This window comes from Peromyscus californicus, unplaced genomic scaffold (assembly GCF_007827085.1).
Source record: "Peromyscus californicus insignis strain IS unplaced genomic scaffold, ASM782708v3 Scaffold_6__1_contigs__length_162567912, whole genome shotgun sequence".
Classification (NCBI taxonomy): domain Eukaryota; kingdom Metazoa; phylum Chordata; class Mammalia; order Rodentia; family Cricetidae; genus Peromyscus; species Peromyscus californicus.
In genome coordinates, this window is record NW_026294584.1 from 127335836 (window position 1) to 127350526 (window position 14691).

The 14691-nt window shown below is 39.4% G+C and overlaps 1 protein-coding gene across 5 annotated transcripts in view; it reads right to left on the minus strand.

The window, feature by feature from the left end:
- Positions 1–401: 401 nt before the first annotated feature.
- The window catches only part of Rad18 (RAD18 E3 ubiquitin protein ligase), a 97806-nt gene continuing 83516 nt past the window's right edge, over positions 402–14691 (minus strand). For 4 of the 5 annotated variants that reach the window (XM_052719779.1, XM_052719784.1, XM_052719783.1 and 1 more), the window contains 2 exons: positions 6249–6380; positions 402–1347 (listed from right to left, as the gene is read on the minus strand). In XM_052719779.1, coding sequence (XP_052575739.1) covers positions 1248–1347; positions 6249–6380 — 232 coding nt within the window. In that variant the 3' untranslated portion in view covers positions 402–1247. The remainder of the gene's footprint in view (positions 1348–6248; positions 6381–14691) is intronic. The other variant, XM_052719780.1, reaches the window with a different exon arrangement.

Here is a 14691-nt window from a genome sequence, read left to right on the forward strand (position 1 = left end):
TTCAGTGAGAGGTCTTGCTGTCTGTTTTCCAAACTCAGGGAACTCATAAGGACTATCAATGGTAATGCCAGTATGAAAACATTCAACTCTTGCCATAATGAGGACCCCACCACCCACCCCCCGCCACACATACACATTGTCAGAAGCCTCAAAGCACAGCAAAAAGCCAATGTCCACAGAGATATTCTCTGGAAAGGAGGAGCCATAAATGGTTTTCCTAGCAACAGACTCACTGTTGTAACCCAGCCATATGTGATGCTGTGTGTGAAAGCCTGTGTGTCTGGGCTGGGCAGTGGCTGAGGGGTAGACGGGGCAGGCTAGCTTTGAAATGCCAAAGGCAGGGAAATTTGGGAATTAAAGGCATTTTGCACACAATAACAAATTTTATGACAAAAGGAATATAAAGATTTATAGTCTTTATTCAAATACTCACAAGACACTATTTCAAGGAAATTACAACTTGTGTATTCATTGATAAAATCCATTTATTTCATTTTTTGTTTGTTTGTTTGTTTAACAGCTGGGATTCAAAGTGTTAGAGATCTGCCTGACCCCAGTGGAAAAATACTAACAGTAATAATTTTTAAGTGCCATTTCAGAAGAACATACATATGCTTTGGAGTTATTGTGATTGTTACTTAAATTACAATACTAACTTTCCTGACTTTTCAAAAATAATAATAGTAACTCTGTGACTTTACATCATAAACCTACTCTATATGTAAAACACAGGTGTGTCTAACAAACAAATACATTCATCTTAAGTACTAACCAGTATCTGCTGGTGGCCTGGCATCGGGCACTTATACAAAGAGTGTGGATTATAACAAAAGCATGTACACTCTTTCCCGCTTGTTATGACAAAAAGAAGCTGTTACTGGGGTTGGTTCCCCTCAATGGAAAAAAGTGAAAAATGACTTAAAAACATTCTGAAATAGAGAAGTCAAACCAAAGCAAACACCCATACTAAGGAATGTGTGAGCTGTGTAAAGCTGGTGAATGTGTTTTTAGGGGAGAAACGTCTTAAAGGAAGGAAGCAACTGACCAAGAAGGGTCAAGGGTCATTTCACAACTTTTCTTTTTGTTGTTGTTGTTTTTTCTGAAAAGGCAAAGAAGAATGGAAATAAATTAACTATTACATTTAAAATTAAACATCTTCCCTGGGCACTGCTAAATATGAAACCACACATGGCAATAAAAAATACCATATTCTGGTCACTGTATGGAAAAGCTAGCAAAAGCTCATACTAATTCCTATTCCGCTTGTTTCTTGGTTCAATCTCAGAACTTTCAATAGCTCTAATGCGGTGATTCTGTTGCAGGTTTATTTCTCTGTTCTGATCATTTCTGAAAACAAGAAGAAAAGACATGACATATTAGAAAGCAGTGGTCATTGTTCTATGGGAACTCCTGTGTACTAAGTGCTCTCGCATGCATGATTTCACCAAAACCTTCAACCACTGTCTTCTAGAGACATAGCTATAGTTTGTATTATCACTATAATTACCATTCCCACTTTGTAAGTATGAGAACAATGAATTTGCAAAGACTAAAGGAAGAGTCCTTCCCTTGAATCAAAATGCAGTTTGTGGTGATATTTTATTTGTATGTTAATAAATAAAGTTGCCTGGAGATCAGAGGTCATAGTCAGCCATAAACAGAAACCAGGCAGTGGTAGCACACACCCTTAATCCAATCACATGGCAGGCAGAGTCTCTGTGTGGTCAAGGACACAGCCAAGTGTGGTGACACGAGCCTTTAATCCCAGTACCAACCATAGAGACCTGGAGGTCTGTATAGACAGGCAGTGATGAGGAAGTCATGTGGCTAGGCTTAGAGCCCATGAGGAGGAAGAACAGGAAGGCAATAAAAGCTCAGTTTAGACAGGAAGAAGCTCTCTCTGTGGAAGCTACTGCTGGTGGTAAGCTCAGGCTAGTGGTGGCTATTCGCTCTAATCTCTTCAGCTATTACCTCTGTATTTGGCTCTGTTTCTTATTTAATAAGACTGTTTAGAAATTCGTCTACAGTCTACAGGGCAAGGCAAAAGATCTCCCCTTTACTAGATCAAAGCACACTGCACAGCCAGGTGCAGACCCTTCCAAACACCCGGTAACCACACCCATGGTCCAATCATCCCCTTATGCAGCCCTGCTGGGGAAAACAAGCTCAGATGCTCAGATTTTCAGACCGTGAGTAAGTTCTCACTAGGAAACCTCTGTGGGTCTCTACACTTAAGGCACTCGTAAATACCTTCCAGAGGCAATGTGGTTATCAGTTACCTCAGCTAAAATCAAGGACAAACAATTGGATGGTTCTTATTGTAGGAATAGCAGGGTATGCACACACCACCACCCACATTGCTCTAGAAAATCCTGAGTAACAAAAGGCAGCTTCAATCTGGAGAGCTCTCCACAGTCGTCTGAGGGCCTCATAATCTACCAGTGGTGTTTCTTTGAATTCTTAAAAACTGATAATTATCATCACTAGTGTGTTGTCACGTTTCTGAGATGAAGGAATATTAATACCTAGCTTCCATACAAGCAGCACAATTTGAAATGCTCCCCACAATAGTGATCCTGAAAAGAAAAAAGCACTCATACCTGCTGATTTCCCACAAATGGCATCAGCATCAAGTGGGGTACACAAGTTGACTACACTTCTTAAGAGACTATCAGTAACATCAGGATAGTTTCTTACTCAGTTCAAATAACTAAATCCACTCCTGGTTTTGAAGAGACTGCCATCTCATCTGTACATGCCACCAGCAGGTGGGACAACTGAGCAACAGTATGAGAATGGAGAACCCAAAGACATGTTTCTGTGTGAGAAAGGGCAGGACCTGCTGAACAGTTCAGAAGAAGGCTATGATGAAGGAAGATCAAATTATGTTCCAAGTCATCCGACAGGGAGAGCAGGCCGGAAAACCCAAGGCACTTGCAACTATCGGGAGAATCTCACAATGGCATTTTTCCAGTGTGAAGCGCCTTCCACAGATTGCTCTGAACTCCAGAGTCCACCAGTGTCTTTTTGTGTCTACAACTTCCATAGCCTAGGAGTTCCTCTGTTCAGATGCCAGTGTTATTAGTACTCCTTCCCCTCTACAAAATCAGTGTGTCCTTTCCCATTAGTTAGAATGTCATCTCTGTTTAAACCATCTCCCACATTCATCCAGTCTTTCTACCCAGAAGGGTCAGATCAGGAGGGATAAGGACATTTTTAGAAAACCTACAGAGACTCTTTATGCTCCCCACTTTTGCTAGGGTGGGTCAAAGAAGGGGTTCTCAGCCAGTAATGTACTCAACCAAATGGTTTAGATTCTTCTGATTTAGAACAAGGGCTAGCAATTTTTTATATAATGGTCCAAATATTTTGGGCTTTGACAACTCTGCTGCCACTACTTGACTCTGTCGTAACATGAAACAACAATGAAGTAATATGAACCAACAGGTAAAGGAATGCATGGCTATGTTCTAATAACACTTTATTAACAAAATCAGACAGTGGAACAGATTTGGTTCATGGGCCATGTCTTGCCAACCTACAACAGCCCAATAAAAGAATGAAGTTTAACCTTGGCCAAACTTCCACTCAGAGCCTATACTAACATAGCCAATCCAGGGATGCTGTCTGAGGAGAGAAACAGAGAGACAGACAGACAGACAGTGTATATTGTGTACGAGGATGATTCACAGGAGCAAGTTCTCTATTTTTACCATATAAGCCTGGGGAATCAAACTCAGGTCATCAGCTTAGCTGCAAGCATTTTTACCCACCGAGTCATCTTGCTGGTCCTAGAATTCTGAGCTTTTGAAACAGCATAATCCCAACACCATTTTAAAAGTCATTAAGCAGAAAATGGCCAAAAATGAGAGCATTCAATGATCAATTCTATCTGCGGGAACATGCATTTCTATTGTTTAAGCCATCTAGTCCATGATGCAATAGTCCCCTATGGGTGCTAAAGACTGCCACTCTCTACCAGGATCGTCCCATTTTGCAGTAGGTTATCTATCAAAGACCAGAAGAGCTCGGCAGAACCTACATGTCAAATGGAAATGACATACAGAAGAGTACAGCCAGTCTGGTCCAAGGATCATCTCAGCTTTAGACCAGGCCATTGCAGCTACACTACCAAGGAACATTTCAACCCTTCCTCTGCCACCTTACACATTTATCAAAAGTAATACAACAATAAATAAACCTAATAGAAACCATTACACATTTATTAAAAAATAAGTCTCACATTACCTGATTTAAGGCATTATCAAACACCAATTACAAAATGTTAAAAAGACATCTACATGATCAACAAACATAAGAGTGATTCCAGAAACAAATCTATACACACATATGAAATAGACATGGGTCATCTCTTTAATACTTAATGCTACAGCAATGGGAATGCCTTATACACAAAAGAACCACTGAACCAGTCATTGCCACACCTTATGACACTTATAAAAAATGTACCTGAAATAGGTTACAAACTTTAATGTAAAATCGAATACTTCTAAGCCATAAAAGAAAAATACTGAGCGATTTTGGGTTAGGAAAAGGTTTCCTAGGTAGGACAAAAGTAATTAAAATAGACATAACACATTTCATCAAAATTAAAAGTTGTTCTTTGAGAAACAGTACGAAGAAAATGAAAAGGCAAATAAATAGAGAAAAGAGAAGAATGAGACCCCAGGAAGGTCTGCGGTTCAGTGTGTCTGAACACTGTTCCTGACATAGCACTTTAAAAGAGCAGAGATGGGCCTGTGCCTGGAGAACATGAAGGACTCACAGAGCCAGAGAATTCCCAAGTTCTTTTGCTTTAGGAAACTATTCTCTGAGGAAGGCAGAAGCCCACTGGTGAGTGGTACACCATCAGCATGCAATTCTGCAGGCCTACTGTAACCTGCATGGCCTCTATCCACAAAGGGCTGTAGGGCTGTGATGAAAGGGAGTCTGTGTCCATGGCAATGGTTTTTTTTTTTGGGGGGGGGGGGGGGGGGTTGGGGGCTGGATGAAATTTTACTTCTTGCTGCCTGTGGTAGCTTTCCATTCCATCTTTTTGCTTCATGTACTCTGGACTCTTGTTACATGTATATATGTTCTCAATCATTTTGTCTTCTTGATAGATTGACCTTTTCAAGATTATGTCTTTGGCTCTGTTACACTTTTTACCTTCAAGTCTATCTTGTCAACACTATTGTTATATTAGCCTCCTTCAGGATGGCTATGACATATCCTTTTCTATTTTTTTGCTTTCAATATATTGGTGTCTTGGAATCAAAGATGTGTCCTTTGTAGACAAAGCACAGAGCACAGCGCAGCTTTTTTCAATCCATTCTGTAGTGTCTGTATTCTGATTGGGTTACATCCCCATCACTCATAGAGCAGAATTTGTGTGTTGCTTTTGTGTGTGTGCGCGCGCGCGCCATTTCTCCATTCCACCATCTCTGTCTTCTTTGGTGTTATCCAGATACCTTCTATTGTAGCATTTTTATCCACTGCGAATTTATTCTACTTTATCTTAAAACACCATCATCATCATTTTTTTTTTTTTATTTTGAACACAAGGTCTCATGTAGCCCAGGCTGACTTCAAACTTGATACAAAGCTGAGGATGACCTTGAACTTCTGAACTTCCTGCTTAGTATAAAACACTGCTAATGAGGCAAGGAAAGTGAATTCTGAAAATGGCCTCTGGATTTAGCAGTATGGAGGCCTTCAAAGAAGACTGGAAATGGAAGATAAAGAACCAGAAACTGCAAGATGACATCACGACTAGGAAGCGGGAAGGGGGTCGACCTGTGGCTGCAGAGGCTCCCACTGCACACTAAGGACAAAGGGAGAAAGGCCCAGCTAAAAGGGAGAGGCTGCCCGTGTAAGAGAAAGAAGGACAAAGAAAAGTGCCTCCAGACAAGTGGGTAAGGAGGAGGCAGAAGGAGAAATTCACCTCAGACATGAGGAAGGATTTTCTTTTTTATTTACCCCAAGCCTGTGCTTAGCAAATTATCACACTGTCCAAAGGAATAACAAGGACATAGAAAGGACATCAACAAGTAACTTGTTATTACACCAGGACTCCAGTTCCACAGTGAGACTACACAGACAAGAAACACAGCACAAGTCTTTGCTTTCCACCTGGATTATTAGTCTCTTAGTCCATTCGAAAGCACAATGTCTTGTCTAGAATTAGCTGCACAGGGCTCCCATTTCTCAGGCCCCAGCTCACACACTTGCTGACGGTGAGAACTCACCTGTGAGATGCTTCCCAGGCTTCCTCTTCCTCCAGAAGATCTCTTATGATGTCCGAACTGGAACTAAAAGGACATGTGTCAGCAATGCCACACTGTGAGGTCTTTCCTGATCCAAACATGAGCACTGAGGAGCTAGGGTCAGCAGGAAGGACAAAGTGGCACAAGGCAATAGGAAAGGGTAGGCATATTCACCATCCACACTGTGAAGATGGTTTCATAGTCACACACCTATGGTATGTGGAACCTCTTCAAATTGGGTCCCTTAGATATTTACAATTTATTATATGCCAACTAAATTTCAAAAAGCCATAAAAACTTTAATGAGTTATCAATGATGAAAACAATAAACAAAGCTTAAATAAATCTCTCAACATAAAACCTGAATCTAGACAGAGCAATGACATGAGGCTTTTTAATCTGCTATGCTAATCAAAGATAACATTACAATTTGGTCAGTTCCCAGCACTACTATCAAAAAGGAAAAGAGAAAGAGATTGTGCTTTTAAAACTAAATTTTAGTGATGAGATCCCCAAGAGGTAACTGGCCAAGTGGCTTTTAGTCTCTTGGTAACCAACATAGAGAAAAACATAATGCATGTGAGCAGTGCTAATAATGGAAATGTGTTATAAAAATGTGATCTAGCTTAAAATGCCACACTCTCTAGTGGTGCATGAAAAATAAGGTCATAGGGAGCATGAATTAGTCCTTTAAAAGAAAAAACTATTTGAAAGCTTTAGCATCTTGTTCTCATATAATCAATAAAAATGACTTTAGAAAGGCCATGTGTCCACCGGTATCAAATATATTTTTCTAGACATTCTACATAGAATGTCACGGGAACCATATGGGACACTCAAAAACAAATATCACCTAGCAGAAAGAGGAAAGCTAGGGTGAGAAACAACAGGCTCAAAAATACTAAATGCGAATAATGTCTCCAATGATACACTAACAAATAACAAAAGCTTTAAATTATGAAGATTTAAAGTGCCAATGAAGCACTTGCAACCATTTCTGACAAACCACACTGAAGTAGCATTTCCCTAGGACACCTAGACAAAAGGGGCCACAGAGGTCATCAAATACAGCTTTGCACCAAATGTCTCATTCAGTGTATTTCCACAAGTCCTTAGATTCTCAAAGGAGTTTCATGAAGGGGTGGTGAGAGGTTGTCCAGTTGAAATGCATGTGTAACCCCCATACTTCTAGTACATTCCCTGAGCTTCTGAGAACAAGGAGCTCAGGGTATCTGTGGCTTGAAAAGTAACCACATAATAAGGAACAGATGTGAACTCAGTAATACTTCAGTTGTGTTTATTCATATAGCAGTATACACATATGATTTTTTAAATGGTGGGGACACTAGCCTGTCGCCAGTCAATTCGGACTTATCTACATATGCACTGCAATCATTCCTTTAGGTCCCTGTACTCGGGACCCCTAACCCAGCATGCCACAGTACCCAAGCATGTACTACTGTCTCCCACTAAGAAGTTGCCCCTCTCAAAAGCTAGGTGTGCCCCCAGGAACAATGACCAGCTTCTTCGTTAATCAATTTCACCTAACACAGGACTGGAACAAACCTTTCCTAGTAAACAATTACTGAACTGAGTTTTTATTAGAAGAGGAAGCAGGGCAGCAAGCCCTGCAGTCAGTTAGCTGACTTCACTGACTTTATTACTCTCTGGAAGGCAGACCCACATAACCCCTCACTGGGGAGGGCACATGTCCACTGCCGCTGTCATTCCCACAGAAGAGGTTTAAACCTTTCTGGCCACAAAATCTCAATTCTGGCTCCTCTTTGTTATGCAGTAACTGTTCTAATTGCAGAAGAAACCTGCAATTTACTCTTTCATGTCCCCTGACAATGTGGCTGGCATTATTTCTGGGAGTTGGGGAGATACTTGATTATGTTGCTGGCCAGTGTCACATGGTCAGAAGAAATAGTAAAGTCTGCTTCTTGTCCAATACCCCCACCCACCACCAAAAACACTTTAAATGACTTTAAAAAAAAAAAAAGGTTATGGCCAGACATGGTGGCACACACCTTTAATCCCAGCACTCTCAAGGCAGAAGCAGGCTTTGAGTTCCAGGCTAGCCTGGTTTACAAAGCAAGTTCCAGTTTCAGTCCTGTCCAGAAGCTGGTAGTCTGTGATCGCTTTTCCTAGGTGCTTTCAAATCAACCAGCACAGTCACTGACTGCTAAAGGGAATATGTGCAATGCACATGGCATACACTTGAGATGTACACAATAATGCCTCAGTGAAAACAGATTGCAGATTCACAAAGCACACCAAGGTGCTTTCTCCTGTCTTCAACACTGATGCCCAGCTATGCAGGCAGCTTCCCAGTGTCCTCAATTTTCATTTCTTTCCTGCAGTGGAATGTCGTTCTGTATGCTGTGAATGTGTGTTGCTCTGATTGGTTGATAAATAAAATGCTGATTGGCCAGTAGCCAGGCAGGAAGTATAGGTGAAGCAAGCAGACAAGGAGAATTATGTGAAGAGGAAGGCTGAGTCAGGAGTCACCAGCCAGACACAGAGGAAGCAAAATGACAAGGCAGAACTGAAAAAGGGTATCAAGCCACATAGCTAAACATAGATAAGAATTATGGGTTAATTTAAGTGTAAGATCTAGTTAGTAATAAGCCTGAGCTAATGGCCAAGCAGTTATAATTAATATTAAGCCTCTGTGTGATTATTTTATAAAATGCTACAGGACTGTGGGTGAGAGATTTGTCCCAATTGTGGGCTAGGCAGGACACAGGAAAACTTCCAGCAACACTTTCCACTATATCTTAGACTCTCAAGAGAATGATCACAAAATCAAAAACTGACTGATACAAAGTCTAGGAAGTGTCAAGTGTACTAGCTATGAAGTTTCAGGCTCTATGGTATATCTACTACTTCAATTTTTGCCATCACTGAATACTAAGAGTTGATAGGAACACATGGCAATACCAGACAAAACTGTTCAAACCTGTCTGAAGTAATTCATACACCGAGTCCTTCTCAAAAGCCAGATGTTAGACACTAAGCATACAATCCCATAATTACGATTTTACAAAGGGACTCCACACTTAAGTTAATGTTACTAAAATTATCACTCAAGGATTTCTTTGCTGTAGACAGAAGCAATTAATATTTTTGAAGATTTGGTCATTTTAATTTGCCTTGAAGATAAAAAAAATTCTAAAAAACCATTAAGACATTTAAAAAAAAATCTTAGGAGAAATTTAATTACTCACTCTGATATACCCAGGGTCAGAGCATGTGCAATCCTACACAAACATAACTTTTACATCTAGAGCAAAAAACTTCTGCATAGACTTCAGCATCTCTACCAGCTAGCTTTATAACACTTGGAAGACTGTAATTTAGGAGGCTGGATAAGCAGGAGGTCTGGCACATGAAAGTTACAGCATAACTATGGAAGAGTATTGAGATTGTGTCCTCTGATGTCACCATCTATCCAGCTATTGTGGACATTATTATATAGATTAGATGTGAGAAAGTCTTACTGACAATTATATGAATCTTAAATTCTGAATCCCAACCTGGGTTCTGGAAGATTCTAACTTTTCATCACTTAGACCTTATTTTCAGCTCAAACTTGAGAAAGATGAGTGTGCACATGCACCTTGGAATAGCTGAGAATGGCATTCTTGCTCTCTGAATATTACTTCTAAAGAAAAGGCTATTTGCATATTCCTTTTCTAGCAGACAATTTCATCAAACAGTAAAGATTTTACTATGAAAGCTGACAAGATATCAAATACTCCTGCAAAGCTATGATGAGAAGTTGAGGGGCAGGGGGAGGGTGGGACGGACATGCACAGATTTTAGTGACAGCATTGCTAAGATGAACTCCTGTTCCTGTCACTGAATGTTCAACCTTAGGCAAGTTCTGGAACCTTTCTAAACCTCAAAGCCCATATTTCTAGTCAGGACACGTATTTTCCAGGGAAGATGAATCAATACAGCACACTAAATGTTAAGTACACAGGTTGGCACATAGTAAGTGTTCAATCAATGTTGCCTCCACTTTCATAAAACAGATTTGAGCCTGGATTTTCCAAATAACTGTCACAACACTGCTTCAATTTGCCCCAGGAAACCTGATCACTATATGCACCACTTTAATCTTTGATTCCCACTGTTTCTATGACACCAGGTGCAAAATCATCAGAGCCTGTTATTTATCCGGCTTGGCAGGTACGCAGGGTACTGAGCAGTAGGAAAAACGCAAACGTTTGCTATAAAAATCCTGTGGATTAAAAATTACTTACAAGTGGAATTTTCTATTATCTAATAGTTACCTATTTCCAAGTGTCTTCATTGTGGCAATAATTTGAATGTGGTTGAGGATATGTAACATTAAAATAAAAAACAACTCCCTTGAGCACAAATCACCAGAGGAATCATTAAAAGGGTATAAAACCTGCCTGACAAGGATCTTTCAGTAAATGCTGCCCATTAACATGAATCCTTCCTCAAAGCATGATTTCTAGTAATTTTTTTCTGTAGGGTAAGCTAATAGCTTATATGCTAAATACTCTAGTAGTGGGCTAATAGTGACATAATAAAAGTCAACATTCATAGATTTTTTTACAAAAATCACTCAATGATGACAAAAGGTTACCATTTTTCTGAGTAACTACTCTTACCAACCACCATGATAATTACCTTACACACACTAACTTTAATTCAGACCTGCTCTAGGTTTCTTGCCATTTGCAAGATGTACAGAAGCTCAGAAAGATTACAGCAGAAAAAAAAACCAAAAAAACAAAAACCAGGAATGCCGAGATCATCCGTCAGCCATGCTGCTTCAGCCAGTGGAAGCAGAAACTCAAATACTATTCATCTGCAAGAGTTAATGTAGCTGGAGTTTTCTCCAGTCCCGCCCAGGCCTGCAGCCACTCAGACCCAAATAAACACATAGACGCTTACATTAATTTAAACTCTTTGGCCTAATGGCTCAGGCTTCTTACTAGCTAGATCTTACACTTAAATTAACCCATAATTCTTATTTCTGTTTAGCCACATGGCTTGGTACCTTTTCCCAGTTCTGCCTTCACATCTTTCTTCCTCTGTGTCTGGCTGGTGACTCCTGACTCAGCCTTCCTGTTCCCAGAATTCGCCTCTCTCTTTGTCCTGCCTATACTTCCTGCCTGGCTACTGGCCAATCAGTACTTTATTTATTAATCAATCAGAGCAACACATTCACAGCATACAGAGCGATATCCACAGTACTTCCCCTTTTCTTTTTTTCAGGTATTATTATATTCCTTCTCAGGTCTTTGATGAGATTAAAGACTTAACAGTTACAGTTACAATCTTCTATCTTAGCTAGAGTATATTAAGTATTAGATTCAAGTCTTCAGGATAGGGCACCTTTTAGAATGCTTCCTGCAACATGCCATCTACCCATGCTCCAGACTTCTCTGAATTTTAGTATGTGTCTCTTGTTTGATATTGTTCATGTTGGTTGTAGTTCCATCTTGTCTAGGTCATTATCCTTTATTCCTCCTGGACAATATTTGATAATCACTCCTATTGTATATAGTTTTGTATTAGGTTAGAACTTTCTTATTTAGACAAAAGGGGGAGATGTAGTGGGTAGCTGTTCCAGCTTTGACCTGGAAGTACTACCCCCACTGAGGCTTCTGGTAACTGTCATGCCTACGAGGCGGGGCCAAGACAGGAGCCCTTAAGACCTGAGATCTGGATGTGCCTGCTCTCTTGGTTCCTGGATCCTGGATGCTGGAGGTAGACCAAGCAGAGTTCTCCAGAGAACACCGCTGGACTGCACTACACCTTTCCTAGACCCTGTAACCTATCACTTTACTTGTAAGTTACCCCACAAAATAAACCTCCCTTTTAACTACATAGTTAAATACTTCTTAATACTTAATACTCCTTAATACTTCTAACAATAAGTGAACAATACCTCCCCTACATTCCTATCAGTAAGGTTTTATTAGACAACCAATTGCAAGCTTCATGGATAAAGCATGATTAAGAAGAGCTTGGTTGAGCTCCAGGAGAGCTAAAAAACTAAGATGACAAGGCCTTAGATGACAAGTAACAAAAAGATGCATTTATCTAATCTTACAAAACAGCAGCAATGCAGCTTACATTTAGTTAACAAAGTAGTCCCAGTACAAGACCAAGTAACCTAGGAAGGCTGGCAAAGCAAAATCAAATTTCATTTCATCAATGAGTGAAAGAAACTCAACCACCTTCTACATACCACATCTTTGAACATGCACAGAGCCAATGGCTGAGCTAACTCCTACACTGGAACAAAGACACCTGACGGCAAGGTACATGGATTTCATGGAAACAAAGGAAATTCAGACTTGATATGACTACATCTTGTACAAAGATTCCCTCCAAACCAAAAGACAGTCGAGCTTAGTTATCATCCAGTATAAGCACTTTTAAAAGTACAAATGACACTAGAGAATTATTTCACAGTCCTATGTCTATTTTCTAAAATTTCAAACAAAATTCGCTAGGTGAATAAATAACCATTTAGCTTTCAGGAGTTCTCTAAAGTTCATACATATTGTACCCTCAAAACTGATATAGCAAAACATCAAACAATAAAGTATGTTAGTAAAAAAAATTGTGGCAGTATTAAATTCATAAAATGTCACATTAGTAACAGCTAAAAGTTGAATATAATGCCAAACTTTCCAAGTGCAAAAGGCATTTTTAAAAATTCAACGCTAATATTAATTTACAAAATTCATAAATTATAAAACCTCATCAATACATCTGTCTTGCCAACACCATCAGCCTTCACTAATTAACATTTAACACCTAAGATACAATGACTTCAAAATTTTATTTCAAAGGTAAAGGTGTCTATACTTTTTCTTTAAAATATTTACATGATTCAAGATAAAATCAAGAGATACATACTGAGGGCTAGAGATGTGTGGGGCGTTTACCCAACCACCCCCACAGTTCCCCAGAGTTTTCTTGAGTGCGAGCAGCAGGAAATATTAGATAGAAGGATTTATTGCGGAGAATCTTGCGGAGATAAACAGATAGAAAATAAAGGATAGCCTCGAGAGGGCCTGGAACCTTTTCCAACGGGCCCCAACTGTCTCTGCCCCAGGGTTTTTATAGAGACGCCAAGGGGTGGAGCAAAAGACCTCCTCCCCCAGCACAGCCAAGTGCAGACCATCCCAGACACCTGCACTCAGGCCCGTGGTCCTAATCATCCTCTATGCGGACCTGCTGGGTAAAGCCACGAGGAACCCAAGAACGGGCTCCCACAGGTCCCCTTTTCTTAATATATAAAAAATAACTATTAATGGCTTACAGCAATCTCCAAGCTGTTACACCTCCCAGTATGGAGTAGAGGATGATATAGATGGCATTTCTCTTTTGAATTAGGTCCAAGGTGACTATAGCAGTCTTAGCTGCCTCAAGTCCTTTCTAAGCCAACAACTCTTAAGGCGACTACAAACTTAAAGAATCCCTTAGCTTCATCATTACCATTAACAGGTTAACATAAATAGTGCTATACATAGTCACAATTCTTTCAATCTTACAACTCAAAGCAAACTCTTAACAGAACCATTTGAATTAGCATATATGGTGCTAAATATAGTTAACAATTTTCTCCATCTTACAACTTTAACTCAATCATTTGAATTTTCTTGCTAACAGAACATAGGAAAAACTTCGATGTATTCACAACTTAAATATTTCCTTAACTCCACAAAACCAGGGTGCATCAATATCAATAGGTTAAACATAATTTCTGCAAACCTTAATTCACTCATAACTCCTCCTTTTCTTTATAATTTTTTAAACAAAATCTCAAACCTAGTTAGAGGAACCCAAACTTATACAATTCCTACAAACCCATATTGAAAAGCAATATTTTCAATCTAACCATGAACACTTGGAAAACTTTTAGCAAAACATCCAAAAGCAGTTTCTTAATAAAACTCTTTACACACTTTAAAAGTAGTCTCTTAGTATACCCCATTTGCATTTCTTACTAACAAAAACATGACATTAATCCACTCAAACAACTTTTGAAATTAGACTAAGGAATATTAACTCTCCCCCTGTTCTTTATAATTTAAGCAAAATCTCAAGCCTAATTAGAAAACCCAAACTTTTCCATTTAAACAGTTCCATTTGTAACACAAAACCAGTTCTGTAAGTAATTCCATTTTTACATAAACAGTTCCACAAAACAATTCATGAATCACCAATTAATAAAGCATATATGCATACACAAAACTGCATCTTGATTCTAGGTAGAAATAAATTTCTTCATTTAAACTTCATTCATAAAAAGTTCCATTTTTAACCCAATTCCAGAAAACAGTTCCTAGGTCATTACTATAAGTAAGCTCAAAATTGTCCCATTGCAATGAAATCTCTATTGTTCATTTCTTAAGTCCCAAAA